General features: G+C 49.6%; 10 protein-coding genes across 10 annotated transcripts; 3 read left to right on the top strand and 7 right to left on the bottom strand.

The window, feature by feature from the left end:
- Positions 1–485: 485 nt before the first annotated feature.
- EI90DRAFT_3096575 (uncharacterized protein) lies at positions 486–2,129 on the bottom strand. The gene is made up of 6 exons (XM_039062531.1): positions 1,762–2,129; positions 1,558–1,705; positions 1,424–1,506; positions 1,255–1,368; positions 1,053–1,202; positions 486–998 (listed from the first exon to the last, which is right to left on the bottom strand). The coding sequence occupies exons 1-6, from the start codon at positions 2,062–2,064 to the stop codon at positions 630–632; spliced, it is 1,167 nt and encodes a 388-aa protein (XP_038907813.1). The 5' UTR covers positions 2,065–2,129; the 3' UTR covers positions 486–629.
- Positions 2,130–2,602: 473 nt separating this feature from the next.
- On the bottom strand, positions 2,603–3,931 carry EI90DRAFT_967426 (uncharacterized protein). Its single transcript, XM_039068303.1, has 6 exons — positions 3,748–3,931; positions 3,624–3,691; positions 3,450–3,534; positions 3,116–3,385; positions 2,724–2,984; positions 2,603–2,674 (listed from the first exon to the last, which is right to left on the bottom strand). The coding sequence occupies exons 1-5, from the start codon at positions 3,824–3,826 to the stop codon at positions 2,905–2,907; spliced, it is 582 nt and encodes a 193-aa protein (XP_038907812.1). The 5' UTR covers positions 3,827–3,931; the 3' UTR covers positions 2,603–2,674; positions 2,724–2,904.
- A 44-nt stretch (positions 3,932–3,975) lies between these two features.
- On the bottom strand, positions 3,976–5,393 carry EI90DRAFT_2953746 (Ribokinase-like protein; the record flags this gene model as incomplete). Its single annotated transcript, XM_039055425.1, has 8 exons — positions 3,976–4,163; positions 4,219–4,511; positions 4,565–4,629; positions 4,686–4,860; positions 4,919–5,083; positions 5,137–5,158; positions 5,208–5,258; positions 5,279–5,393. The coding sequence occupies 8 exons, from the start codon at positions 5,391–5,393 to the stop codon at positions 3,976–3,978; spliced, it is 1,074 nt and encodes a 357-aa protein (XP_038907811.1).
- A 225-nt stretch (positions 5,394–5,618) lies between these two features.
- Positions 5,619–8,573, top strand: EI90DRAFT_3138368 (uncharacterized protein; the record flags this gene model as incomplete). Its single annotated transcript, XM_039064892.1, has 6 exons — positions 5,619–5,665; positions 5,720–5,803; positions 5,864–6,796; positions 6,850–7,537; positions 7,588–7,850; positions 7,901–8,573. 6 exons carry the CDS (start codon positions 5,619–5,621, stop codon positions 8,571–8,573), a joined length of 2,688 nt encoding a protein of 895 aa, XP_038907810.1.
- Positions 8,574–8,709: 136 nt separating this feature from the next.
- On the bottom strand, positions 8,710–10,049 carry EI90DRAFT_3096566 (uncharacterized protein). The gene is made up of 6 exons (XM_039062530.1): positions 9,961–10,049; positions 9,450–9,908; positions 9,293–9,343; positions 9,213–9,240; positions 9,100–9,158; positions 8,710–9,055 (listed from the first exon to the last, which is right to left on the bottom strand). The coding sequence occupies exons 2-6, from the start codon at positions 9,906–9,908 to the stop codon at positions 9,014–9,016; spliced, it is 639 nt and encodes a 212-aa protein (XP_038907809.1). The 5' UTR covers positions 9,961–10,049; the 3' UTR covers positions 8,710–9,013.
- Positions 9,827–10,226, bottom strand: EI90DRAFT_3096565 (uncharacterized protein). The gene has a single exon (XM_039062529.1). The coding sequence runs from the start codon at positions 10,210–10,212 to the stop codon at positions 9,925–9,927; it is 288 nt and encodes a 95-aa protein (XP_038907808.1). The 5' UTR covers positions 10,213–10,226; the 3' UTR covers positions 9,827–9,924.
- Positions 10,227–10,251: 25 nt separating this feature from the next.
- Positions 10,252–11,516, top strand: EI90DRAFT_967361 (uncharacterized protein). Its single transcript, XM_039068302.1, has 3 exons — positions 10,252–10,935; positions 10,988–11,041; positions 11,104–11,516. The coding sequence occupies exons 1-3, from the start codon at positions 10,402–10,404 to the stop codon at positions 11,113–11,115; spliced, it is 600 nt and encodes a 199-aa protein (XP_038907807.1). The 5' UTR covers positions 10,252–10,401; the 3' UTR covers positions 11,116–11,516.
- A 1,396-nt stretch (positions 11,517–12,912) lies between these two features.
- EI90DRAFT_966904 (uncharacterized protein) lies at positions 12,913–14,139 on the top strand. Its single transcript, XM_039068301.1, has 4 exons — positions 12,913–13,435; positions 13,489–13,696; positions 13,752–13,936; positions 14,000–14,139. Exons 1-4 carry the CDS (start codon positions 12,972–12,974, stop codon positions 14,094–14,096), a joined length of 954 nt encoding a protein of 317 aa, XP_038907806.1. The 5' UTR covers positions 12,913–12,971; the 3' UTR covers positions 14,097–14,139.
- A 964-nt stretch (positions 14,140–15,103) lies between these two features.
- Positions 15,104–16,061, bottom strand: EI90DRAFT_3023594 (uncharacterized protein; the record flags this gene model as incomplete). The annotated part of the gene is made up of 4 exons (XM_039057877.1): positions 15,104–15,179; positions 15,289–15,425; positions 15,543–15,691; positions 15,803–16,061. 4 exons carry the CDS (start codon positions 16,059–16,061, stop codon positions 15,104–15,106), a joined length of 621 nt encoding a protein of 206 aa, XP_038907805.1.
- Positions 16,062–22,085: 6,024 nt separating this feature from the next.
- Positions 22,086–23,963, bottom strand: EI90DRAFT_2953737 (batten's disease protein Cln3; the record flags this gene model as incomplete). The annotated part of the gene is made up of 9 exons (XM_039055424.1): positions 22,086–22,308; positions 22,389–22,636; positions 22,699–22,821; positions 22,878–22,891; positions 22,958–23,210; positions 23,263–23,502; positions 23,563–23,694; positions 23,775–23,833; positions 23,885–23,963. 9 exons carry the CDS (start codon positions 23,961–23,963, stop codon positions 22,086–22,088), a joined length of 1,371 nt encoding a protein of 456 aa, XP_038907804.1.
- Between the last annotated feature and the right edge of the window lie 346 nt (positions 23,964–24,309).

Genomic DNA, 24,309 nt, shown 5'->3' with positions numbered 1-24,309 from the left:
TCATTGCTGGAGCACTTTGGATTGACATCACGATATGGGCCATTGATAGACTCCATCAAAAGGGGCACATTCACACATTCCATCTTGCGCTCGGGGTGGGCGTGGGTGCTGATCCTCGGGTCAGGAAATGGTTTGCCAGACGTGGTGTCTGGATGCTGCTCCGTGAGAAGGGAGAAGTTCTTGTTTGGCGCAGCCTGATTCGTCGAGTGTATACAACCCCCATCTCCAGTCTGAGTGGTATTTTCCTGATAGTTTTTATACAGGGCTCTTTTTCAGCGAGAACAAAACCCATCCGCGTTTGTTGCTGGCAGCAAGGGGCCACCGCCAACCCTTCAACTTCTTGCCATCCAATCGGCTCTTCAATTTTCATCGCACGACGTGTCATATACATTGAACGATGCAGAGAGTTTATGCTGCAGCCTTCTAGACCAGGTATGAACAACTGAGTGCCTGCACCGACTTGGCTCTGCTCAATCCTTGTTGATAGGGCTATGTGAAAGGATATATATTGCATTCGCGACAACTTCTGGCCCTTCAGAAGGCCGAGAATCTAGGGTTCCCCCCTCCTTGCACGATCGTTGTGGATTCAGGGCTACTTGATGGAGCTGTAGATTACACCAATGACTGAATTAATTGGGGTGGTCGTTTATCTGATTGGTCATATCATCCATTTCGGTGTCTGAAACCTGGGGTGATGGTGCTGGAGTGTTGTCCCGAGTGACCATTGCGCTGCTCACATCTCCACGCTGCGATACCGCAATATCGGGGGCTTGGTCCCACGATGACAAGTGCTTCGTATTGAAAATAGCCGGTTTTTCCTCCGCATTCGCACTCTCCGTTGTGAGTTCTGGTGTCCATGAGGACAGACTATCAATTCCTTCCAGGTCTCCGCTAGCCCAAAACTCTTCTTCTGGCATTCTCGGCACGTCCCACCAAACGTTCTGATTCCGCCCATATAATCGTGATCTGAGCGCGGCATTATCATCCTTCACAGTTCTCTGCAGAGGCTGGTAAAATCCCTATGGACCAACCGGAAGTTGCCTGCAACCCACCAGATGATGGTCGGACCAATATGGCGCAACTGGTCCCTCAGAGTCGGGAAACGGTGCAGGCACTGGGTCATCTCTACTGTAGATGAGCATATATGGCCCTGAGTTGAGATAGAGCCCCGCCTTGTCTCCGATGACAGTGTCTTCCGTGACCTTACGGCTATACATCAGCTCTGGTAGCAGGGCATGACGTTCGGGCACGCACCATAGTTACTTCGTCCCAGACACTCTTGTACCAGTTACCATTAGTGAATAGGTAAGCGTACATGTTCTTGGGTCCGTAGAGACCATCATGCATCAAGACAGCTCTTAACTTATACTGTGGATGGAGATGATTAGTTATGTCGAAAATGGTGGCAGGCAGTATGACGTACTGGGTGTCTGGCAGGTTCTGAAGCAAAGCTGATTGCCAGTGCTTCGTACTCTGCAGAATTGACCCCGATTTTAGATTTGGTAGCTGAAGCCTAGTAAGCGAATTATAACCTGAGTCCCGCAACACAAGACACACAGTTGATATGCCGTTCGATCTTGGCAATAAGTGTGCTAAGTTTCCTAGCTGCCACCTGATGAGCCTCCTTTCGTTCTGGTGTATCCGCCGACGCCACCTCCTGAATGTAGCGCAAGGTGTTCCGGAGTGGAGGAAGCGTTTCCTTTCCCTTTACGTAATTGGGCAGATGCATCGCGGTGGATCTTCCATGGAGATAACACTCACGTTTCGAGTTTCCAAAGTCCGCAGCTGTTCCCTGAGATCTTCGCCTGCCATTTTGAGTTCCTTCATTTGATTGACAGAAGCCATTGTCTTTGCACTATTTTCTTCTAAGTACCGATCTAATTGCAACAATGTAGGGAAGGAGAAAGGAATTTTGGGAGCTGTTGAGGAGTTCACGTTCTTCAATTTTTCCGATGCGGCAGACAGTGTCATTTCTGTCGTAGTGAATGGTGTCTTAACAGTAGGTGCACTGCCATGCGCAAGGTTGACATCTTTGTGCTCGCGGGGATCGTGATGAAGTCGCATGACAAGCACTGGAGGAGGGGACCATTTGGGACTTATGAACCCCCTTCCAGAAGACTTACTGCCGGAGACTTGGCCTCGAAAATCGGGGTTCAAGGAAGAATTTAATTAAGGGTTTGATTGCTTACCGTCACCAGAACTCAAGCCGAAGAAGTATTGATCCAAACATGCATAGACGGAATTCAGGTCTGGCTGGCGAACTGTGAGGGACAAGTAGGAGTGAGATGACGATGTCAGGGGAGATGTGGATCGTGATTCAAGGTTTAAGGTGAATAAACTATGTGCCAATAGGTTGGTGTGGATCCCCGGAAATTAAGAGCATCAAGAGTCATGCGTACCGATCATACGGAATGTTTTGAGCGGCGCACCACAACTCCAGAGCATTGTCAATCACCTGGCTCATTGGGGTGAAGAGTTCTAGGAACGGAACAGGACATTAGTCCGAGAAGAACATCGACCCAGTGAAGAGCATTGTCACCTAGACTTTGAGTACCAGGTGGTTTAGGATGGGAAGATTCTTCTGCACCGAATATGTGCAGGAAGTGGGTGATATCAAGATGCGCCTGTTGAGTGTAGTCAAGAGCACAAAACAATTGCTGAATTTCTCTGAAGTCTTGGGTCCAGTCAAGCGCATGTAATCCATTCAAGATGATGCCTCGTACTGTAGAAAGATTGAAGTGCCGAGTCACCCCATAATTTACCGTCGTTTAGCAGTCCCATGGGCCCTCGTGCAGTCCGTCCGGCATAATGTTGAGAGAAGAGGGATCCCACTTCCCTGACTGACGGAGACTGCGCCTCACTTGAGGTATGACGTACAGGGCTTGTATCAGTAGCGGAAGAGCATTATGCGTAGAATACCGGGCAGATCCTCGAATCAACGCAACTGGAGGTACCAAAGGATTGTCCGAAAGGGGAATGTCGAGCTTGATGTCGTGACAGCTAAATATCAAGCCGAGTGAAGAGCGAAGCTCGGTTACTCCGGTAACACATTAGGTGAGACTCTCAGACCTTTCCTTCGTAATTCTGGTCCGTTCGGTAACATCAGCACACTCACCGAAACTAGTTTGCAGGGACGCTGCCATGGCACGTTGTAGATCAGCATCATCTGGAGAAGGACGTTTGTTGTCATTTAAGGAGCTCGGCACAACAGCCCAAGAACCGTCCGTGTCCTCTCTAGTTGAGGGTCCGAACTTCGCCGTCTGCGCCTGGCTTGACGGCACTCCCCACTCTTTATGCTTGTGTTCGATTGAATCAGACATGGAAAGTGACAGGGCCTTCTTCAGTTCTTCATCCTCTTCGTCCTCCCCAGTAAGATCAACGACAACTAGGATGTATGTGCTGCGTGAACTTCGATGGGTTAAATCTTGCATTAACTTGAATGTTCTTACTAGAAGGTGGCGGCGCTACACTTTTGCTAGTCTGGGACTTACTGGAATCCGAGACGAGTGGTTCTAAAGCTGGCATATCGTTGACCTATGATATATGGCAGTACACGAGTATAAGAACGGTCGAGTTTGACGCGAGTCGTTGTTTGCAACTCGGTCTAGCTACGCGGCACGCACATCCTCAGACTCCGTCATAAGTGCTGATGCAGCTCGGTCCAAATCCCCATTATACTGCCTAAGGGCATCTGTCCATGACAAGTAGGGTGGACACCACGTACAGGAGGTCAGAAAGACGACTTACTTCGTATCGCCGCCTCACTGTGGCTGATTCCCAGTGATATGATGGTCTGGACGGCTTCATTCTCATCGTAAGCTTTCATCTTCCCTCAGAACCTTTCAGCGTCGATAGTCAAGTCAGTCAAAAGATGCTTAATCTAGCGAAAACTGAAGTTGCAAGTCTCGTTTTAACGACTCGATATCCCCACGTGACAATAGGACAAAATATTCAATATTGCTCCATTCAACAGTGTCAACCGTGAACACTTGCATGATGGGAGGTGGACAGGAAGCGATCTTTCACATTCTTCAGGCGGGAGAAAGGATTCTCACCATTCCACAGCTCAATTTTCGACCCATCGGATGAAGTTCGAGAGGTCAGGAGGGGTAATCCGTACTGTTCAATCGTGTAGCTTGCCGACACCGTTGCATAGAAGGAGGCTAAAGAAAACTGCCATTATTGATAGAAGGTGACTAATGAAGCTTCGGCCCTCACCTTCCAAAAGATCCCCATTGCAGAAAGAGAGTCCGGCAGCGAGACCACCAAGAAACGCGTTACCAGCCCCAGTAACGTCGTTGATGCGCTGGCCATCCTCGGCACCAAAATATGCCTCTACCCAATGCCCAGATTGACCATGCCCAGGAATAACATACGCCCCTAATGCGCCACTGCGGACGATAACCGCCTTTGCCCCCAAACCAAGAAGCGCTTGTGCGGCCTGTTCAATGGTTTCCCGTCGAGGCAGTTGGTGCATTGACAGAATGCTGAGGGCTTCCTCTGCGTTGGGACTTGTAATGCGTCTGATAAATATCAGCTCACAAGCCGAAGATTCGGCGTTCACCTGAGAACATCAATACGTTCAACCACAAGTTTTAGTGCCGAGAGTTCTTCAGGGATGCATCTATCCTATGTATGTGACTCAGGAAGGAGTGGCGAAGAAGCAATCATAGCTTAATACTCACAGGTATTGGCTCGTATATAATAAATGGGAACCACGATGGCACTGCGTCTATCTCCCTCAGTATTTCGGAAGCTCTTTGAGGCGAACATATGAAATGTAGGTAAGAAGGGAACTGAAGTCCTGTAGACGTGAGGTCGTTTGGAGAAATCTGCAATCCTGGGGTTAAATACTCGAATCTTCAAGTTCATGTGCCCGGCTGAGATGAAGGGGTTAGATATAGAGGACGCAATGTACCGTCGATGGTTTCCGCAGTAAATATTTGCCGCCAGCGTAGTTCTCCGCGTGGGGTTGTCGCGAAATAACCATATATCTTCACCATAATTATCTAATTCTCGTTGCACATCGGAAGGGAAATCATGGCCTCTATCAACTATCATGCCAATCTTGGGCGGCGGCAGCCTGCAGAACACCGTTGAACACGTTGAATTTATGCAGATGTCAGATGTGATAACCAGATCCTTGCGCCGACTGCGCCTATCAGATGAGTTTAGAGTGCATCAGTGGAAGCAACCGGAAAGCTAACAATAAGTGCCCCCGCCGCCAATCTTGGTCCGTAGCATTATCAGGACTCCGACTCATTTTATTCCACTGGACGCACTTGGTTATCGGCTTGGGATTGATCTATATCATTGCCCTCATTGTCGACGTATCGAAAGATGTCGATGATAAACATTCCAAGTGTTACAAACTCCTTGTAAGAGTCTTCCATCGCAAAGATGTGATTCAGAGCTAAGCCAGATGGTTGTGGATTTCTTGCCCCGGTCAGTGTTGAGTGAGACAACAAGATTCTGAATCAGCACACAGGTTCACGTGGCAAGGTGTTGGACCCCCTGACATTTTCGGAGTCTTCCAAGGCAATTGTAAGATGTGCCTCCTCTAGTTACGCTTGGACGGATCACAATCCGTGTCCGATTTGCAAGTGCGGGTCTTCGATATGCCAGAAGAATCAAGGCAGCCCGAGTCGCTCTCTGACTCCATGCGGTACGTGTTCTGGTCTAAATCTCACCACAATTCGTCACTCATAACTACACGCAGGGAGATTAAAGGGTCAAGCATCGAGTTCAAGGGGACTCTCAGCGGACCTCTGAAACCATGGGAAGTGGAGTTCCAAAGGCAGAAGTGAGTGATAGCTCGACCCATCAAAGTTAGATAACTTAAATTTGTGGTGTCGGAACTCAGTCTTAGACGACATATCGTTCAGGCTTTGTTTAAATACCCTTCTGCGCCGCAGGCAGACAGACTCGAGAATATGTTGTGGCTGGAGACGTCGCATGCAGTCATCGTACAGTATCGCGCGTTGCTGAAAGCGATGGACGACAAGCTGGCGGAGGTTTATCAGTTTGACACTCCCCAACCAAAGAAGCGACAGTTCAAGCGTGGGGAGGATGGGCCAGTCGCGCGCCGGAAACTCATTACCCGGTTTCGATCGTTTCTGTCTGAAGAAGAAGCGTTCTGGGGTGAACTTGTGATTCGCGCAGCTACAACGTTCGATCTAACCCAAGCCTCGGGTCCCATTGCGGCGCTGTCACTGTCTCATTTGGAACCGGCTGAACTTGCGTCGAGGAAGGAGGACGTGGTGCGAGGGTCCATCTCTCGCGTCGACTCCCCCGTCTCGGAACCTATCACTACCATCACAAAGCACAAAAAATTATTATTTATTCAAAAATGTCTCATCTCCCTCGGCGACCTCTCCAGATACAGGGAACAATCCAGCGAGAGACCCAGGGCTGGAATGGAGGGGGGAGGCCCAGCACGATCGGGCGGCCGACGACGTGCAAACATTGTTTCCTTTCGATTGAGGGATTATTCACGGGCGTTTGAGTGCTATAAGCAGGCCAAACTTCTTGCTCCGAGCGAAGGCAATCCCTCAAATCAGCTCGCGATTCTCGCCCTCTATGGTGGTGATACTTTCAGTGCCTTAATGCACTACTACCGTGCTTTGTGTGCTCGGAATCCTTTCGTTACATCGCGGGAGAACTTGAAGCAATGTCTAGAAAAGGCTTTGCAGGCTTATCGAAAGGATAGGGATGATGCGGACAAGCAAAATGATTATGTGTTGGCCTTTCAGCGTGATGTGGTTGCGCTGCACGGGCTTTGGCACTTAAAACCGTCGTTTGTACTTATTACACATTCAGTCGTATCCATGACTAATGATTGATTTCTAGTAATCCAAAGGTCATCGAGCAAGGCAAATTAGTTGTGACGTCATTCTCTAAACTCCTTGAATCCCGCAGTTTGGCTCCAGATGTCGTGATACGAGTCGTGACGCTTGCCTTGGGTGCTTTGTGGATTTTTCAAGTTTTCAAACCCAGTTCTCAGGAACCTCAAGCCATTTCAACTGAACATCAGATCACCGCTCACATCACATCTCTCTTCAAAACTGTTTTCAAAATCGCATATAGGGAGTTGAAGGAGGCTTCTTCCGCGATTCTCAACACCCAATTAGCGCAGTCTATTTCTGCTACTTTACGGCGTACTCTTCCATGTCTCCATGTTATATCTCGCTGGATAAAAATCAATACGGACGTCATCCATCCATGTGGTACGAAGAACCCCCAGATGGTCTCTTCCAGCCACTGCTACTATCAGTTTCCCATTCCCTTCTGGTCGAGCTATGCCACATTTCTCAACCGCTTGCTTGGTGTATTTCCTCTCAAGTCCCTTCCCGTCGCTACTGTGCGATTTGAGGAGGATGAAGACCTTAGAGGGTTCCGCCCTTTGGAGGGGACGTCAGTGAATGATCCTACTCCATCATCACCTTGTGCTAGCCCGTCCACGGTTCATCCCAACGATGAACACCTGATGAGGATTCGAGATGTCATTTCCAGCGGCCTTGAAATTGCAAACCAAGAGGTGAGTCTGAAATTGTTCTCGCAGTGCTCCCTGACTGAAACTTGACCCAGGTTAGCGTTCTTAACTTCGTCGGCGGGAAATTTGTGGCACAAGAAGTGTCAGGTTCTCCAGACTCTACGGAAAACATTCCACTTCCTTCGGCTCTCGGAGGGGGACGAGATTTCCCTGCGTTGGATGAGGGAGACTCGGAGGACGAAATTGGAACGGTTAGCACAGAGGATCCTGTGGGATTGGCAATGAAGGCTACCTTGATGGAGGATGAGAGTGATGATGAACAAGTCCTATATCCTCGGCTCAACAGCGGAGTCCCTCCGTGAGTCCCTTGACATGACCCTAAACTAGCTTCTCTCAACTCGCTCCTAGTTCGGGCGGAACGGCTATGTGGACAGTCTCAGCTTTCCCGCCCCCACTGTCCACTGCACCTAGAAGCCCGAAAGCCGCGTCAACCACGGCGGAAGATTTGCTCAGCCGAGTCCTCAATCAGAATGTGGCACCATCTCCACTGCAGCGCGCCTCGGCCACACTCGATAGTGGGATGAACCTGGGTTCCTCTGGATATTCTGGTCTAGTCGCGTCATCTCCGCACTCACCGTCCCAAGCACCCGCCTCTTCTAGAGCCCGTTATATCGGCGGAGCACCCAGCCCTAGTCTCATTCACCGAGATGTTTCACCCGTGTCCCGTAGTCTCCTACGCTACTCGGGGTCGTTCCGGCCCCCCGCCGACGATTCCAGGCCGTTGGACCACTTTGACACACACACACGCAAGGATATAGGCGTACCTCTCTCGAGTTCCCAGTCGTTGTCTCCTGACATCTTCCTTAGCCGTTATTCTACTTCTACTAGAGAGATGCATGCATTCGGCCCTATTGGTAGTCCCCGCCTCAGGAGTAACGCTGGCCAAAGTTCACATTCATCTAGCCAAATAATGCCGAACAATCCGGCATTTGGGATGTCGCAATTCGTGAATGGACATCAGATTCATTCAAGTTTGAACTCATCTCTCCCTGCTCCAGCACCTATCTACCCGTGGACATAAGTGGTTAATCCTCAAAGTCTCTATCTGCTGCTACGCAGCTCGCAGCGCCTAGATCGCCAACACATGGGGTCTTTTGTTGTCATTTCACCCACGGCGGGCCAGCTCCATACTGTCCCAATATAGGTGTTTCGCGTAAATGCTGGAAGTGTCTTCGCAAGTGCAGCACAGTGGGGCTCATTGTTCTCGTGTAGATGAGTGGTTTAGCCACATGTACATGAACGTGAAATAAAATTTCACTCCTCCCGGAATGTTCTTAAACAAGCCGTAAATGTAACTGGCATATAACATCTAAGACGAGGATCATTTATCATTCACGGTTCATTCCCTCACGTTCAACTTGTGCGGCCAGAGCGCGTCCTGCCCTGCTTTCATTCCTCCGGCCCAGGAGATTTGAGATCCACTCCCCTGTCTGCACAAGCATGGCCAAATCGACACCTGTCTCATATCCTATGCCATGCAGGGTGTAAACGATGTCCTAGAGGCTTAACAGATCAGAAAGGAATAGAGCCCCAAAGGCAACGCTCACTTCAGTGGCGACATTGCCAGTGGCGCCGGGTGAGTATGGGCATCCTCCTAGCCCAGCAACTACCAAAGATGTCCGCAATCAGTGACATTACATTCTCATGCTGGTTTTCGGACCTGAACTGTCGATTGTGCGTATCCCTGCCTGTTGGTGACAACCTTTAGCATGGATGCGGGGGTGGCGCCAACATTCGTACCTCCAGAGCCGTCAGGGCATTCGCCACTCCGAGGCCAAATGTGTCATGATTCTGATACGGGTCATTCAATGCAGATGCGTTGCAAATTCAGAGGCGTACATGAGCCTTTGGAGCTCATTAGTTATATAAGAAAGGACCAGGCGAGTTCCGGACTGACTGCTAGCTTTTCAGGAGGAATGACGGACAGGACTGATTCTAACATCGATGTCATTGATGCCGGGGTACCGCGCCCAGTTGTGTCTCCAAGTGAGACCTCGTAACAACCCATGTCAATTAAGGCCTTTGAGATATCCCTGACAGTGCTCGGAGCGACAGGCCCTTCATAAGGACACACAATCACAGTGCTGATATAACCGCGAACCCGGATGCCCTTGTTCCGAGCCGCCTCTACAACAGGATAAAGACGATTAAGAGACTCAGCAATAGAACAGTTGATGTTGGCTTTGGAGAACGACTCCGAGGCAGCAACAAATATGGCTATCTCGTTTGTCAATGATGGGGACGTCTCAAGTAGATTCAACAGAGTGGCTAGGCCCTTTTCATTGGGCACGAGAACTGGGTAACTAACGCCTGGAAGAGCCTTAATACCAGCAAGCACATCTGAGGTGCCGGCCATCTAACACTGAATTGGATCACTGTGGCGATGGTGTTGGTGTTGGAAATAATACCTGGGGAACCCATTTGGGAGAGACGAAACTTCCGACTTCAATTGCCTTAAGCCCAGATTTGCCTAAGCGATCAATGAGGCTGATTTTTTCCCCAACAGATATCGGATGAGGTTCATTCTGCAGTCCATCTCGTGGTCCCACTTCCACAATCTTGACAAATTTGGCCGAAGGGGTCGAGGATGTACGCAGGAGGCGATGAATACTTGGACCAGGTGCACGCGAAAGGCTGCCGTGAATCCGGGAGCACATCATGAGGAGATATCGGCTAATTCCGCATTATTGTCGTAGTTGGGTCATATGACTCCAGTGCAAGAAATATCCCAACCTTCCGATCAGCCTCCGTGCGTGCTGACGGGTTCGCTCTCCACTTTGCTCGTGTCAGCCGTTTCATAGGTCCACTTGGTGTCCCCTGACGCGTCTAAACGAGAGCTAGACGCGTCGATGACAGATTCAGACCCAGAACCATCGCGCGTTCAGAGTCTGAGGACATATGGAAAGCGTCGACAGAGCCCCACTTTGAATCCTGAGACATACAGTGTTGGGCCTGATGAAGGATCTTTGGAAAATGATACTCCAGGCTTTCCAGTGGTTTCCGCAAGCGCAGACGAAGAGGCTTCCGACAGCACCAATTACCATTGGAAAGCAATGCTCACCCGGATAGATGCAGGGAAAGAGGATGGAAAGCTGCTGTTTCCTGTTTCGTCCTCTTCTGGCTTTACCAGGGCACTTACTCCCTTAACGGATGAGCACAGAACCCCCTTGCTGCCAGATTCCGTTGAGGAAACCTTGCCTGTCATACTCAAATCCGTACCTGTTCCTTTAAGTGGGCCTGACCAGGGCTCGAACATCCTCATTAATGCTTCTATCGACCTTCCTGTTGCGCCACCTACCCACAATGACCAACCTGAGCCTTCCGACGCAGAGGTAGGATCGGGCTCGAGAGAGTGCAGGGAAGGAAAGAAAAAAAATAATCCAGTAAGTTATTGTGGGGATTCTCCTCTGCTATAGGCTTACAACTGTCTAAAAGCGTCTTACGAAACAAGAGAGACTCGAAATGGAGAAAGAAACTGCTCGAGTTAAAGTGGGTGGGTGAAAGATGGCCAAATGATAAATAGTGGAATGTTCACTGATGTATCCCTTTAGCCCGACGCGTGATGATGCAGGATCCGCAGACCGAGTGGAAGCCTTTGCAACGCCCGATGACTGCCTGGGAGCTCCCTTCGAACGTTGCCGCGTCCGATCCCGATGCGATTGAGCTATTCACCTCTTCGCCTTCATCCAAGTCTGAGCAGTACTCGTCCATTGCTTCGATAGAGGGATTAGTGGTTCCTCATAGACATAATGAGCTGTCATCCGTGTATAGACGGCATGCATCTTACTGCGCTCCGCGGCAAACATCACCTACACGAAGCCCTTTCCGAAAACTCCCCGACCTAAAAACCAAGCTACTTGACGCATCAGACTCAGAATCCGACAATCCTCCTTCAGTGGAGGAGGTGATAGCACAAAGTAACCGAAAATCACTGGAAAAGAAGAACGTTCAGAACGCGCGGAAACTCAAGTTGGAGGCGATGGATAAGATCAAGGCAGCACCGAAGCCTCCAGATGACGATGACGACCTTGAAATTGAACCTGCACCTGTCCTTGCAGTGCTAACAGCCAAGGGCTCAATGCCGAACGCACTAAGGAAGTCAACGTTAAGGTCGGCGCGACAATCTCTTCTATTGCACCCGTCGAGACCCTCCACGCCGCAACCAATAAAAAGACAGGAAAACCCTTTCGCTGATCTATTTGCGATGGCCCAAAGTGAATCTACCAAGTCGCGAGCAGCCAAGGAACAGGATTGGGTGGCTCGTGGTGGCCAACTTGTGGATGCGAGGAAGTTCTCGGGACGACATATCGTACAAGTGCTGGAGCAATCTACAAGAAAACTTGATTCAGTAGACTCTCTTGCGGATGGCGACAGTGAAGATGATGCTCAAGACGAGGACTTCGTGCCCGGTGAGGCTTATCAACCTCTTGAGTTGGATGCCCCAAGTGATATCGGAGGGTCTCCTGAGGCGCGGAATATCGAGCCTTCGCGGAGCAACCAATTATCAATGTCGACATCATCGTCGCATCCATCCATAGCAACAAATACTTTTGACGACACGGACATTGATGAGGCTGCATTAATTTCGTCTTCTCTTGCCACTTCTGTGTCAGATGGGGAGGGGTCGCCTGTAATCAGCCGCAAGCGACGAATAAAGCGGACTGTTGGCAGTGACGATGAAGAGGAGACCAGAGTTGTAGACCCCCAAGTTTCTGGTAGTTCAAACCGCTCCGTGGATTCTGACGCTGAGAACCAACTTCCGAGTGCAAACGGGTCCGATGTGGAAAACGCAATCCCTCCCAAGATTGGCCGGGTTTCTTCTATGTTCTCGGAGACTGAGAAGAGAGGGCCTCTACAACCCCTCGCATCCTTCCTGTCCTTTCCGGGTTCTCCCTGTGGCTCAAGACGTGTTAGCTCAAGCATTTTCTCTTCACCCTCATCCCAACCCCGACCCCAACCCCTGGCTGAACGACCCATGCAACACGAAGAGCCAGACGATCCACAATTCGGCGAAAGTGATTTTGGCTTCGGTGGCATGTCTCAACTTTTCTTAACGCAAAAACCGAGTTCTACACAACCGGTGCGCAAGCTCGTTACACTCATCTGGGTGTCCAGCCTCACCACGTTTTAGACCGAAACGAAGTTCCGTTCCAATGATCTTGACTTGGCGACCCAGCCATCCGGCTTGCTGCCTGCACTTAATATATCGAACACACAGCGAAAGCGTAACGACGAATTGCTCATGCATCAAGAAGAGGATGATTTGGTATTAGCAAGGTCCACCCACATGCAACCACGCCCGAACGAAAACAGGTGAATGCTACGTATATGGCATTGGAATGAAGGTTTCGATTAACAAATCCAACCTAGATCCTTTGACTCACTCTCATTGTCTTGGACTCAGCTATCGCCCGAGAGGATGGAGGAACTCAGTAATACTCAAAGGCTTTTGAGTGATGGACCCGGTTCATCAGCGAATTCCAAGCTCTCCCTGTCCCCAAGCACACCCACCAAACGCGGGAAAGTAGTTCGAGGCCGCGAAAATGTATCGCCTACGCCAAGCCCCGCTTCCCCGCCGCGATCATTGTACCGATCACCCTTAGCCGGGAGTGTGAAAGCCCGTGGTCCCCCACGCGATGCCTTCCAAATGTTACTGGCTCCTAAGCCCCGTACAGTTCCTGCGGTTTCAAAGGAAGAAATCGACCGGTTTTATGAAGGGGAAGCAGAAGAGTCTGATGACGAGGCTCCCTTCGGGCTTCCAGTCACCACCCAGGATGAGGACGACGATGAGGCCGACGGTGAAGAAGTCGTTAAAGAACTTGTCGATGATCGCGAGATGAACGAAGAAACGGAAGCCAGACAGCTGGTTTACGAAAAACACCAGTACGCATGATACCTAGGGCTCGAGATTTGAGGCTGATGCTTTGGTACCTAAGGGAGCTTGAGAAAGTTGATGACGAGAAGAATTTGAAGATTGCGCAAAATGCGGTCGACGGAAAGTTTAGAGCTGGGACAAAACGTAGACGACGTGGTATTGATGGTGCAGGCAGCGATAGTGATGGCAGCGACGACGAAGTGGTCCGCCGTGCGAAGCCACCCAAGAGGAGGAATATCGCCGGTGATACTTTACCTGACTTAGGTGACGTGAACCGACAAAACTGCGGTTGAAGAGTGACGTTGACTAAGATGTTTCAATTAGCCAAGGATCCAGCCACGCTTCCATTCTTTCAGGCATATCAAAGTGGTATCTTGGCTGATGATAATGACCTCTTGCCATTGGCCGAGGAGAAACCTGAAGAAAGCGAATCAGAGGACGACGATGAGCAAGATTCGCAACAATATATCGGGACTGCGGAGCTTCAGAGGAAAATCCGAGAGAAAGAGGTGAGTAACCTATCCGCCGGGAAATTCACGAACACAGAAATTCATCTTTTGGTTGAAATACAGTGGCTTGAGAAACCCAACGCTGTCACGGACCCTGACGATATCTCCTGGCTTGTTGAGCGGGAAGATTCGCAGATATTCGATGTTGACGACGTTGTGACAGTTTCACCAGCTAAACGTCCTATCCCGGTGGTCAGCGGCGGCGATATCGACCAAGAGGTGAGTGAATAGATTGATTCTCCCAGCCCTCCGATAAAGGATATTACTAATTGCTACCTCCTCGATGACAGCTACACCTAAGGCGCCATAATGAGTCTCAACCTATTACCCCACAAGAAGAGAACGAATCAACCTGGTCTGGGCCCCAGCAATTGCAAGCTGCTTCTCGCGGACCTAGAGGTGGGCATTTTGCGCCCAAGAACCCTCGGCCGTCCACCGCTGCAGCTGTGTCGAAGAAGACGACAATTGGCCCTAATTCCACGTCACATGGACTAAGAAAGACGGAGAGCATGCTAAAGTCATCTCTTTTCAAGAAGGGCTCCGGATTTGAGTGAAGGGAGAGTAGGTTTGACTAGATGCGCTCATATCTTTAGCTAGGTTCTTTTCTAAACTTTCTATCACCTCAATTCCTATTCGTATCTTCACCTAGTTTAAAATGCATGGTTCCTCACGGTACTTGACTTTCTTGTATAATTGAATACTTGTTTTTGGGGACGTATTATTTACAACATGTGGACTATCTGGCCTGGCTATATATGGCCTGATTTCACCAGGTATTCGTGACATGACTAGTTGCGTGCCACAACTAGTTCTCTGAAGATCATGTGTTTGGTACTTGCATTCTTGTGGCGGACAACAAAATAAGCTGATAGTATATTTTCTGGGAGTTTCGACCAACGTATTTGAGCAGAACTGCGATCAATGTACGTCAGAAGTAGTAAAAGATCAAAAAGTAGGAACGAGCGAATTGAGGGAACTAGTAGTACTACGGACGATGAAATTCAAGGCACAAGAACACTCAGTTCCTTTCTACGAAAGCTATGAAAAACGAGTTGGAGTTGCATCTTCCTGTACTACTGATGGACCGGTCGCTCGATAGATATAGAGGAGAGACATATCATACCAACCGCCCTGATTAAGAGAGGCGGTAGAGGCCACTACCACCACTCAGAGTTTCAGGTGGAGCGTGAGACACGTGAGGACGAATCTCACGGTTTGCAGTAACTCGAGGTGAACCACCAACCTGTGAGAAAGAATTATGAGGCCAGAGAGGAGAAAAAAAGATGGGGTTAGGAGATGGGGTACATCACATGATGAGCAAATTTACTGGGCGGGGGGGAAGGGACACTTACGCAGCGGTGAGCTCGACCAGTAAAGTGGGAATCAAACCGCAGCAAGAGCTGACGAGGGCAAGGAGCACAACATCGATTTTAATTGCAATGGCGATGGTAACGAGTGGTCCATAGAGCGTCACGCAGGTCGCGAGGGACTGTAAGGTGGTCAGGCAGACAAATATGTCGTATCAGCACAGGACGACATTGGGGTCGGACAAAGGTAGGAAAGGGGGAAAACGGTGGAATCATCAAACCATATGGATCGAACTTACAATGATGATTTCGACGAGGATTGCGACGATTTCCGCGATGAGCTCGCCCGGTACGGAAATATTGACTGCTATGGCGGCAAGGAGCTCGATCGTGGCGGTGATAACAGCGCATATGTCGGTGACGATGGGCCAGGGATTGGCATGTCCGTCTAGTCAATGCGCATGGAAATAGTGGTTTTTTTTTTTAAAAAAAAAACAAGGCCACAGTAACGCTCGTTAGCAATGAAGAGCCCAAATGCAAACTGTCAATGCATGCTGACCAAGTTTGCCAATAAGAATCTTGAGATCGATGTGGAGCTTGGTGAGGAGTTTCAATATGTCCTTCTCATTGCAGCCTAAGGCGGCACAGGTGACGACACCACGAGGAGAGACGACTCCTGATACCAACCCGTCATCGCGAGCGACAAGATTGAATGCGGGGGCAGGGTCACTGACGGGGGCAGCTCGAACGACGGCAAAAAGGCTAGCGAAGGTAAAAAAGAGAGCAAGAAACGCGAAGACGCGATTGGAAGAGAACATTGTTTATAACTTTGTTGTAAGAGTCAGAAGGTGCAGGAAGGAGGGCCGATGGTTGTTGGTCAGCCATCGATTCTTCTCTGCCTTTTATACCTTCCTGGCGGCTCTCCAGGCGCTTGCCCACTTATCAAAGAACGCCGCGTGTCGACAAATTGAAACGGAATATATTCCCTAAACCAACAGATCACACTTGTCAGGGGTGTGGGGGTTGCGATGATCAGGTAGAAACACCACTGGAAAGCGGCGTGTCCCAAATTATTTCATGTACATGGGGTAGAGGAAAGTGACGATGAGAACGGGTCCGAATGGTCGTGATAACCGCAACTCGTGTGTTCGATATCCGCTCAGGGCGACTCAGCTCAGCAGGGTGATCTGTGGTATCTGGAACCTGAGATGATTTTCCAGAAGGTCGAGATGAAGACATTGAGCTACACATGTCTCCACAAATTAGGGACGCAGACAACCGTTAGGGATCGAACAGTCCACCAGTCACACATAGAAGGCCTCACGTGTGCCTGATGGACGAACACAGGTGACAACGGAAATGTTCGGGCAGACAGCCAAGCCGCCTAGTCCAACGATCACCATATTTTCCCGATTTGGAAAGGAAGAACATATTTGGACAAGACTGACTGACATTGCCTTCTCATAACTTCTCATTCCGATCCAACCTGATGCCATTCACTGAAGTGGAGGCGGAGACAAAGGGAGGGGTCGCTAGAGGATTATGTAACCATTTTGCCACCCAGGACTCACGCAAAAGGAGTGACCAATAACTAAAGAATCACTTTAAGCGGAAGTCATGTCATGGTGGGGAGGAAGGAAAATGGCGTCACTAGTTGTGTTCGTTCATGAGTGCATAGGGGCGGAAGGTGGGAATGGGCATGGCATGGCAATCATCCTGGGAAGAGCGCGAAGGTGGGAGGGTTGGGCAGCCCCCGTCCTCATCTAGCGCCACAAAGTCGAGCAGTCAGTGTTGGGCAACCATCTGGACGCAAGCATTATTCCCTTCAAGAAGCGATCTCTGAGCCCTTGCGGACCAGAGTGTCCCTGATCAGCTCCGTGTCTTATACAAAAATGCGATAAATGGCAGAAAGTCAACAGAGACGGTTTCGTTCTGGCAAGAGCCGCAAGAAATAATGTCATAGCCGAAAAGAACGTAATCACAGGCGCAGGGAACGGCTCATTTGTGGCGACAAACAAGAGGCGTCGCGTTGCCGCCAAGGCACGATTTGGCATGTTAACGGAGTGACATGACCGCTGAGCAGGAGTTCGTGCATTCACTACACCCTCACCCCTGACTACCTAGACAGCGAACGAAGTTGTATCGGCTCAAGCACAGGCCCCAGACCTCATGCATTCGACTTTGTAGCTGGGCGTCAATTATGTGAATGTTGGTTGTTCCCTGACTGTATCTATTGTCGTTTCCAAAATTCCTCATGGCAAACTCCGTAATTCAGAAAATCGCGTTTCAGAGTCCGTCCAATTCTTAACGATCCAAACTGCGCTGACGTAGGGAAATGTATGTTATAAATTATGTAATATTGGATAATGTCTGAAGCCAAAATTAAGCTACTTCACTGGACTCTATTTTCATTATTCCGTTTGGGACACTGTTTTAATACCAATTTACCCTATGTAACATACATCGCGCTTTCCCCAACGCAGGTTGGATCGTGGTGACTGGTTAAGAATTGATAGGCAGGTCACAAGAATTGGGTGAGCAATGGCACAAAGTCCGAAACGCGATTTTTTGAATTACGGAATTTGCCAGGAATTTGAGGTGTCACGTTTTGAACATAAATGTATTGATTCCGGATCACACGGCCATTTACCTTGACAGCAACTAAAGCCCTCCAGATCAACTTTGACCAGCTTGCGCGTTGGCTTCCTTCGATCGCCGGCTCTCACGTGGCAGGAAGTCGCGGTCTCTCCACTGTCCAGCATTGATTGGATCTGTGGAATAACAACCTTCGCGATTGCGGCTCCAGGTCGAAGTGGGTTGGGGAGTCCGCGTATACTGTCGGCGCCTCCAATTGCCCTGGGTATTCATCTCAGCTGGCCAATACTCGAGTGCGTGGCTAAGTTTGTGCGGGTCCGTCGACCGAAATGCCACGAGTGGTTTCTGACATTTCTGGCTTTTCACTGATGATGTCAACGGATAAACTTTGTTAGCGACGAAATTGCGAACACCATCTTAATGGTGCACTTGCTGTGATGGAAGCCGCCGAGCCCGCGCTTCCTCAGCCTTACCCTGCAGGGGGTTGGGCATCGCCAGCTTGTAACCGGTTGCGAGGTCGCAATATTTCCGAAATTTTGGTTGCTGGGGTGACAACTTCAAAGGAGAGTCCCCACAAACACGGATAGAAACGAATACAGACCTGGCGAAACTGCTTCTCCTTCTCAGAATGTGGTGATTACTATGATGAATTTGTACACCCTGTTCAGCATCCCCAGCCATTTTCAGTCGATCAGGATTTCCTTAAGGCTTTCTACGAGCGGCTGTACTCATAGGACAAGATGGTTGGCATCAAAGGATGGATCACTGACAACTCACTTGTATGGGCTAGTTAAGACACGCGGACAGGGTTGTACGGTTCGTTCGGCCTAAATGCCACATACTTTTCATCCAATTGGCCGAGTTTCTGGGGTGTTTGGAGGGGCTTGCAAGAAAATCCCAATGTTTTCTTATCGAGCAAGAAGCGGGGACCAGCCACACTACCGATCAAACCAACATGTACCCTTGGTAGAAGACTCGGCTCTGCTGCTAGTTCCGTTTGTTCAGTGCACTATTCCTTCTTTCCTTTCGCGATTTGGATTTTTTAGCCCTGGTATTTGTTTCCTCAACGAGAAATGTTCCGTTCGAAAAATACGGGGGTCTATCGAATGTTTGCTACACGAAACTCAAAGTAAAGTCTCGTGTAGATAGCGGCATCGATTTTTTCTGCGACAGACTTTTTCTTGCAAACTCGATGGGGAAAATTGTACGCTTTACATCTTTGGAACTGTCTCGAACCTAACCCAACCAACCCCAGTGGAAGAAAATGCCAATTGAGCCAGTGCCGTGGTTCAATGAACTACCGGTTCATGTCTCCTATGGCCTCACTCTTAGCGAGTGAGCCGAAATGGACCCGGCCGCCTGGTCCAGCATAGGGTTCTTAGCGCCCCTTTGGTTTTTGTCTCTAGCTCGTGGTTGTCACCTAAGGAAAAGGGGCAGGGCTCAAGGTTTCCGATGGAGAATCAAATTTTCTGGGAAAAACATCTTCCCGATTGAATCTACTCTGAATGGTCTCTTCCGCCGTCTAGAAGTTGTGGCCAATGGATGCAACTTGACCCGCAGGTCTATTTTTGTATCTGTGATGCATCTTAGGTATACTCTTCCCCTTTCCCTGCTTCCATGCACCACAGTGAATGCTGCATGATCAACTCGACGAACTGAAACCTTATGTGTTCCCTGTCCCAGTGATGGCGTTCTTGGATCTGGGTGAACATGACACAGCGGTTGACTATCTCGAGGTCCACCGACCTGTCAAAATCATGGGACGTCCATGAGTGATTCATCACTACCACTAGCGGTTGGTCTATGGTCGTGGTCGATAGACAACGAGGTGCTAATCTAGGCCTCGCGGCATGAAACGACATGTAGAAGCCCGTGGCTCTCGCTTTTTCCCGGTGATCCTTAAGTCGTGCGTGAACCTAAGGGTAATCGTTCCGGACCTATCAACGGGCTGCGTGGGCTTATCTTCCCTTTGTTCCATTTCCCTGCCCTTGTCTTAGGGACTATAGTAGCTCTGATCTAGCGAATGGTATTATTCGCGCAATCGAACCCCTATAGAGCATTTCCAAAATCACCTGAGATAGAGGAAGGCACGGGTGCGGATGTATTATGCGGCCAACGCGGTGCCTCCCGGCAGGTCCAGAAAATGTCGCCATTTCTGGAGGGATCTATCCCAAACGAATGGAAGTAACTTGCCCATGTAACCTCCACTTTCCCGCACGCAGTCTCCGGAGTATCAGTATGGAGACGGTTATCTATCGCATATCTTCCGCGGAACCCCGGACATGGGGCCTCAAAGATTACATCAACCAAAAAACCAAGAACTGCTTCCTGGCATCAACGTTCGTCTCTGGGTCCTTCATCCTGGCTGTGGCCCAATGGAAGGAAGTTATATCTGCGTGGCCTATTTGAGCTTCCCAGTGGAAACTTGCCTGTGTTCTGCTGGTTGGTTAGACCCGTTGTGCATGGTCCAATGATGCCAAGGCCAAGCGTGGAACATTTGGTCTCCATTGATTTAACCAACGCGATCTTGGGTCAAACTGCGTGCATCGAAATTGCACCCCCTTCCCACCCAGCGTCGAGCTTTCGGAATAAGTCAATAACACTGAGGCTTGGCGCAGTGGTCTCATGCTCAAGTGGGGGACACCTACCCCGCAAGAATCCGTGGGTTGCGGAGTTGCCTATCATCATTGGACAAAGCGAGTGGGCTCATTCATGGCTCTACCGCCTTAGGCACAGATCAAGGCCGAGTGCTTGGGGAGCTTACTCCGTACTCCGCCACATGTGGGGGGCACTCAATTACAACACCATAAGCCGGGGGTATCGCCCCATTTGGGCCAGCGTGGTACGTTTCAGGTGTAACCTTTCCTCGAGTCGTTTCAGCTACGTAACACATGCGAGGAGGCCCTGGTTGCAAGGGCGAACTTAACGAGGGGCCTGGCTCCTTCATCTATCTCTGTATAATTGGATTAATCGAAGTGACTTGAGCCTGAGCCGTTAACGCTTTAAACTTTTTTGCCCTGTACGCTTAATTATGTTGGCAACCCGCAGGCTCACTGTGGCTGCAACAGGCAATGGGGAAGAGATTAAAGACCTTCACAACTCAGGAAGCGGATGCCGCCTTTTCTCGGACGTCTGATTTAGGAAAAATATTAATTGACGAAATCCTCCCATTAGAGCGTGCTGGCAACTAGGTTCTTAATTTCAGCTACACTCCCCAGAGCCTCCGCCAGTGATGGACAGTGGCTATAGATCCTCTGTTACGCGTTTCTGGAAGTAGTTATACCTACGTTGGATAGGCAGGTACGCTATGGCATTCCCATTCACTGGGTGGGGGGAATCGATTACCCATCTGGAAATAGGAGGTGGGCCTCCATACGAGCATTCATTCCATCCTATTTAGAGTCGAAATCATGGGGGTTGGGCGATCAGCAAAAAGTTGACCATGTGCGCACTTTTCCCTCGGGATGATGGTCGATCGACTCGAACATTGGATTAGGAGAAGTATGACCACCTTTGGTGTGGGTTCGGGACAAGTGTGGTCATAGCTGTTGTAATTAACGTTAACAGTTGGCTCGACTAGGCTGGTACCGTGCGCCTCAAGATATGAATACTTAAGAAATCGATAATTAGAAAGTTATCGTGTATATATGCCGAAACGCCCATATTGCCATTTTACAGGTGTCTTTGTTGGACAGCCAGCGGCCAGGCGCTTATTTCTACGAACTCGCGACCCCATCGCTCCGAAACAGCGAAGTTGGTCAGGTATTTTAGTCAAAAGCCGATCGGCATCCAAGTGTCTGTACTCCGTCTACGCATCGGTGAAATTGGATTTAGAGTGCTAGTGAAGACCGAAGGGGGAAGTTGGGGCTAGCGATCACACTGATTCTCATACATTCCCAAATAGAATCGACACACAACCCAACAGGAGCTGGTGACAATGGTCGCTGATGGATGTGTCGCACATTTCACTTCTTGGCGTTTTAACGATCAATGGCGGCGGAACTGTCGAGTGCTGACGGGAGATGAAGCCGCCGCAGTGCGCCAGACCGGATAGTCAAACGGGCATCCGATCATCACGGCCCACGAATCTAGACAAATCAGTATTGATTGCCACAATGAGGAAATTGAATCAGCATATCGTTGACGGTTGCCACTATTTCAAACTAAAGCCTTGAAACACTAATAGCGCCTACCGAAAGAAACGCAGTTCCCAAAAACAGTTCCAAGCAGGCCCCTGCATTGCATCTTTACACTTTCCTGCATAACTCCCTTCCGCGGGAGATCTGATCATGGCAAAGCTTGATCTCCACAGGTACGGCTAGCAGGCTAGCCATCAAGATGCCGAACGTATCCGCGAGACCAATAGCACCGATCTTGAACTCCCGTTCCTGGACTTGCCGTTCGAACGCGAGGGGATCCTGACTCACGACATCCAAATCCTCATGACCTACATGGTAGAACGCATTCACGCTAATAGATTCACACAGCGATGGAACCGCATGCTGTTGTGTCAAACCAAACTGACCCAACTGGCTCAACGGCTGACTCACTATGCAGAACCTCCGCAGATTCCTTCAATAGCAATAAAGAATGCAACCCATAGGATGCTAGCGCTCTCATCGTCATCAGGCTGTCCGGTTTCCCCGGGAGGGATGATACCACGCGACGATTCAAGGAAGAGGAAGATCAAAATGAATGCTTGTAAGATTGCAGGCACCGGGAGGTACTTTCGAGGAAGCGGAGGGAGCCCTAGTGAGATGGAAGAGCGGGAGAGAAAAACGGTTGTTTGATAGATCAGCTGGGGAGGGTGTTAGAGGGTGCTGATAATTTGAAAGTTCCATCACGCAGCAAGGCACAAACCTGCCAGAGCGGATAATAATCTCTAATGCTCTTTATGATGTGACTCAGCACAGGGTGTTGGGAAGGTTTAGGGACTGCAAAAATTAGTGTAGGAGATATGCCTTGATTGATTGTGTATTCAAACTTTGAGAGGGAATCGTCAGAGCAAAATATAGAATATCTACGTGAGGATTACATACTGTGTAGACACAAACTGCATGGTAGGGGTTCGCTGAGTCCGTGACAAACTCCTTTTCAAGATTGGCATTGGGGTACTCACATAATGAGGCCATATATCGCAATATCAGAGGGCGAACGAGATGCCATTTGTCAGCGGGAGTTAGGGAAACGGACGGGGCATCGGAGGAGGCATTTGAGGTTATGATCATGCTCGGGCTTTCTGCCGGGTTTTCAGTCGATGGAGTCCCCATGTAATGATCATGTTCGAAAGGTGTATAGGCCCCTGCATTCAGAAAGTTGGTTGCAGTGGGAAGAACGTGGAAATAGGCTAATGGTATCACGAAGGGTAGCAACTAGAAGCTCCGTCATTGGGTGGACGTTCGGTGTGAGCACAGAACGGCTCACCGACGAAAGGCCCACGCCGAGCTGTACCCCAAGACCCCTCAGAACCCACCATAAGCCTGCTCCAAGAAGTCCGGCGCATCCAGTGCCAGACGCGAAATATCCTAATGCATCACCGGAAACCCCGCTCGATGTATACGTTGTCGACAGTTGAAGGAAGGTGAGTTCGCCGAGGCCGGAGGAGAGTGACGCTAAAGCAATGCCCAGCAGACGCATCGAGAGATGATTAAAGGCGGCCACAACCTTGGGAAATTAAGATATGAATGAGATCCCGCGTCGGAGGTCGCAGCTGTGAATACAAACAATCATCCCCATAACACTCATAAAGCAGCATCCAATAATCCTTTGTTTATACTGTATCTTCCCTTTGAGGAGGTAAGGCCATCCAATTTTGGTCGCTAGAGAAGGAGTAACACCGCAGAATGCGATGATCCCCTGTAGCGAGTAGGAGAAAGCAACATGGAGTGAAGTGAGACACCAGCTTTACCGAATCCCCCTGGGTATTCTGGACGTACCTTGGGTGTCCCGGTGGGGACGAGATCTAATGCAGCAGACAGAATAATCACATACAACACTTAACAACAGTGGAATCAATGAGCGCCTGGAGGGGTCAAAGCACACACACCATTGCCAATCGTCCCAAATAAGAAGAAGCATATTCGGAGCCTCAGAACAAGGTTTCTGAAGAGGCTAGGGTGTGACATGAGTTACCAGCAAAAATTCCCGTGTACTGTACTGGCATGACCAACCGGTCACGCATTGTCCAGTTTGGAGCGTGACACCGGACATCCGACCGGCAAGCTTGAGTGATGCGTGACAGCCAACAGGCCGAGACCAGAACTGCGTGACACAACCCCTCCGGGTGTGCCCGGACAACGGGTTTTCTGTCTTATATCCGAGAGAATTTGATAATATTTGAATTTTGAAATGGAAATTCTCATGTCAAATTTTCTGCACGGTATTATGGATGGATTTGTGCTTGCCAGCCATATTGTGGCAGGGAACTATCACATACAACAACACTGTCAAGAAGACATTCCTTGGATAGGT

The sequence above is a fragment of the Cantharellus anzutake genome (assembly GCF_015039405.1).
Source record: "Cantharellus anzutake strain C23 chromosome Unknown EI90scaffold_221, whole genome shotgun sequence".
Taxonomy (NCBI): Eukaryota; Fungi; Basidiomycota; class Agaricomycetes; order Cantharellales; family Hydnaceae; genus Cantharellus; species Cantharellus anzutake.
Note: the sequence above shows the minus strand (reverse complement) of the source record. Positions and strands in the feature narration are given on the sequence as shown.

What these genes read in the sequence shown, in the direction of transcription:
- EI90DRAFT_3096575 (XM_039062531.1), bottom strand. Translation starts at nt 2,064, where the DNA reads ATGCGACTTCATCACGATCCCCGCGAGCACAAAGATGTCAACCTTGCG. An exon ending in GGACTTTGGAAACTCGAAAC is followed by an intron (nt 1,706 to 1,761) that starts GTGAGTGTTATC and finishes AATTACGTAAAG; the next exon opens with GGAAAGGAAACGCTTCCTCC. An exon ending in TCTGGGACGAAGTAACTATG is followed by an intron (nt 1,203 to 1,254) that starts GTGCGTGCCCGA and finishes TATAGCCGTAAG; the next exon opens with GTCACGGAAGACACTGTCAT.
- EI90DRAFT_967426 (XM_039068303.1), bottom strand. Translation starts at nt 3,826, where the DNA reads ATGAAAGCTTACGATGAGAATGAAGCCGTCCAGACCATCATATCACTG. An exon ending in TTATGACGGAGTCTGAGGAT is followed by an intron (nt 3,535 to 3,623) that starts GTGCGTGCCGCG and finishes CATATATCATAG; the next exon opens with GTCAACGATATGCCAGCTTT. An exon ending in TGTAGCGCCGCCACCTTCTA is followed by an intron (nt 3,386 to 3,449) that starts GTAAGAACATTC and finishes CATACATCCTAG; the next exon opens with TTGTCGTTGATCTTACTGGG.
- EI90DRAFT_3096566 (XM_039062530.1), bottom strand. Translation starts at nt 9,908, where the DNA reads ATGGCCGGCACCTCAGATGTGCTTGCTGGTATTAAGGCTCTTCCAGGC. An exon ending in ATGCCCTGACGGCTCTGGAG is followed by an intron (nt 9,241 to 9,292) that starts GTACGAATGTTG and finishes TGTCACCAACAG; the next exon opens with GCAGGGATACGCACAATCGA. An exon ending in ACGCACAATCGACAGTTCAG is followed by an intron (nt 9,159 to 9,212) that starts GTCCGAAAACCA and finishes CATCTTTGGTAG; the next exon opens with TTGCTGGGCTAGGAGGATGC.
- EI90DRAFT_3096565 (XM_039062529.1), bottom strand. Translation starts at nt 10,212, where the DNA reads ATGATGTGCTCCCGGATTCACGGCAGCCTTTCGCGTGCACCTGGTCCA.
- EI90DRAFT_967361 (XM_039068302.1), top strand. Translation starts at nt 10,402, where the DNA reads ATGACAGATTCAGACCCAGAACCATCGCGCGTTCAGAGTCTGAGGACA. An exon ending in GAAAGAAAAAAAATAATCCA is followed by an intron (nt 10,936 to 10,987) that starts GTAAGTTATTGT and finishes ACTGTCTAAAAG; the next exon opens with CGTCTTACGAAACAAGAGAG.
- EI90DRAFT_966904 (XM_039068301.1), top strand. Translation starts at nt 12,972, where the DNA reads ATGGAGGAACTCAGTAATACTCAAAGGCTTTTGAGTGATGGACCCGGT. An exon ending in CTGGTTTACGAAAAACACCA is followed by an intron (nt 13,436 to 13,488) that starts GTACGCATGATA and finishes TTGGTACCTAAG; the next exon opens with GGAGCTTGAGAAAGTTGATG. An exon ending in CTTTACCTGACTTAGGTGAC is followed by an intron (nt 13,697 to 13,751) that starts GTGAACCGACAA and finishes TGTTTCAATTAG; the next exon opens with CCAAGGATCCAGCCACGCTT.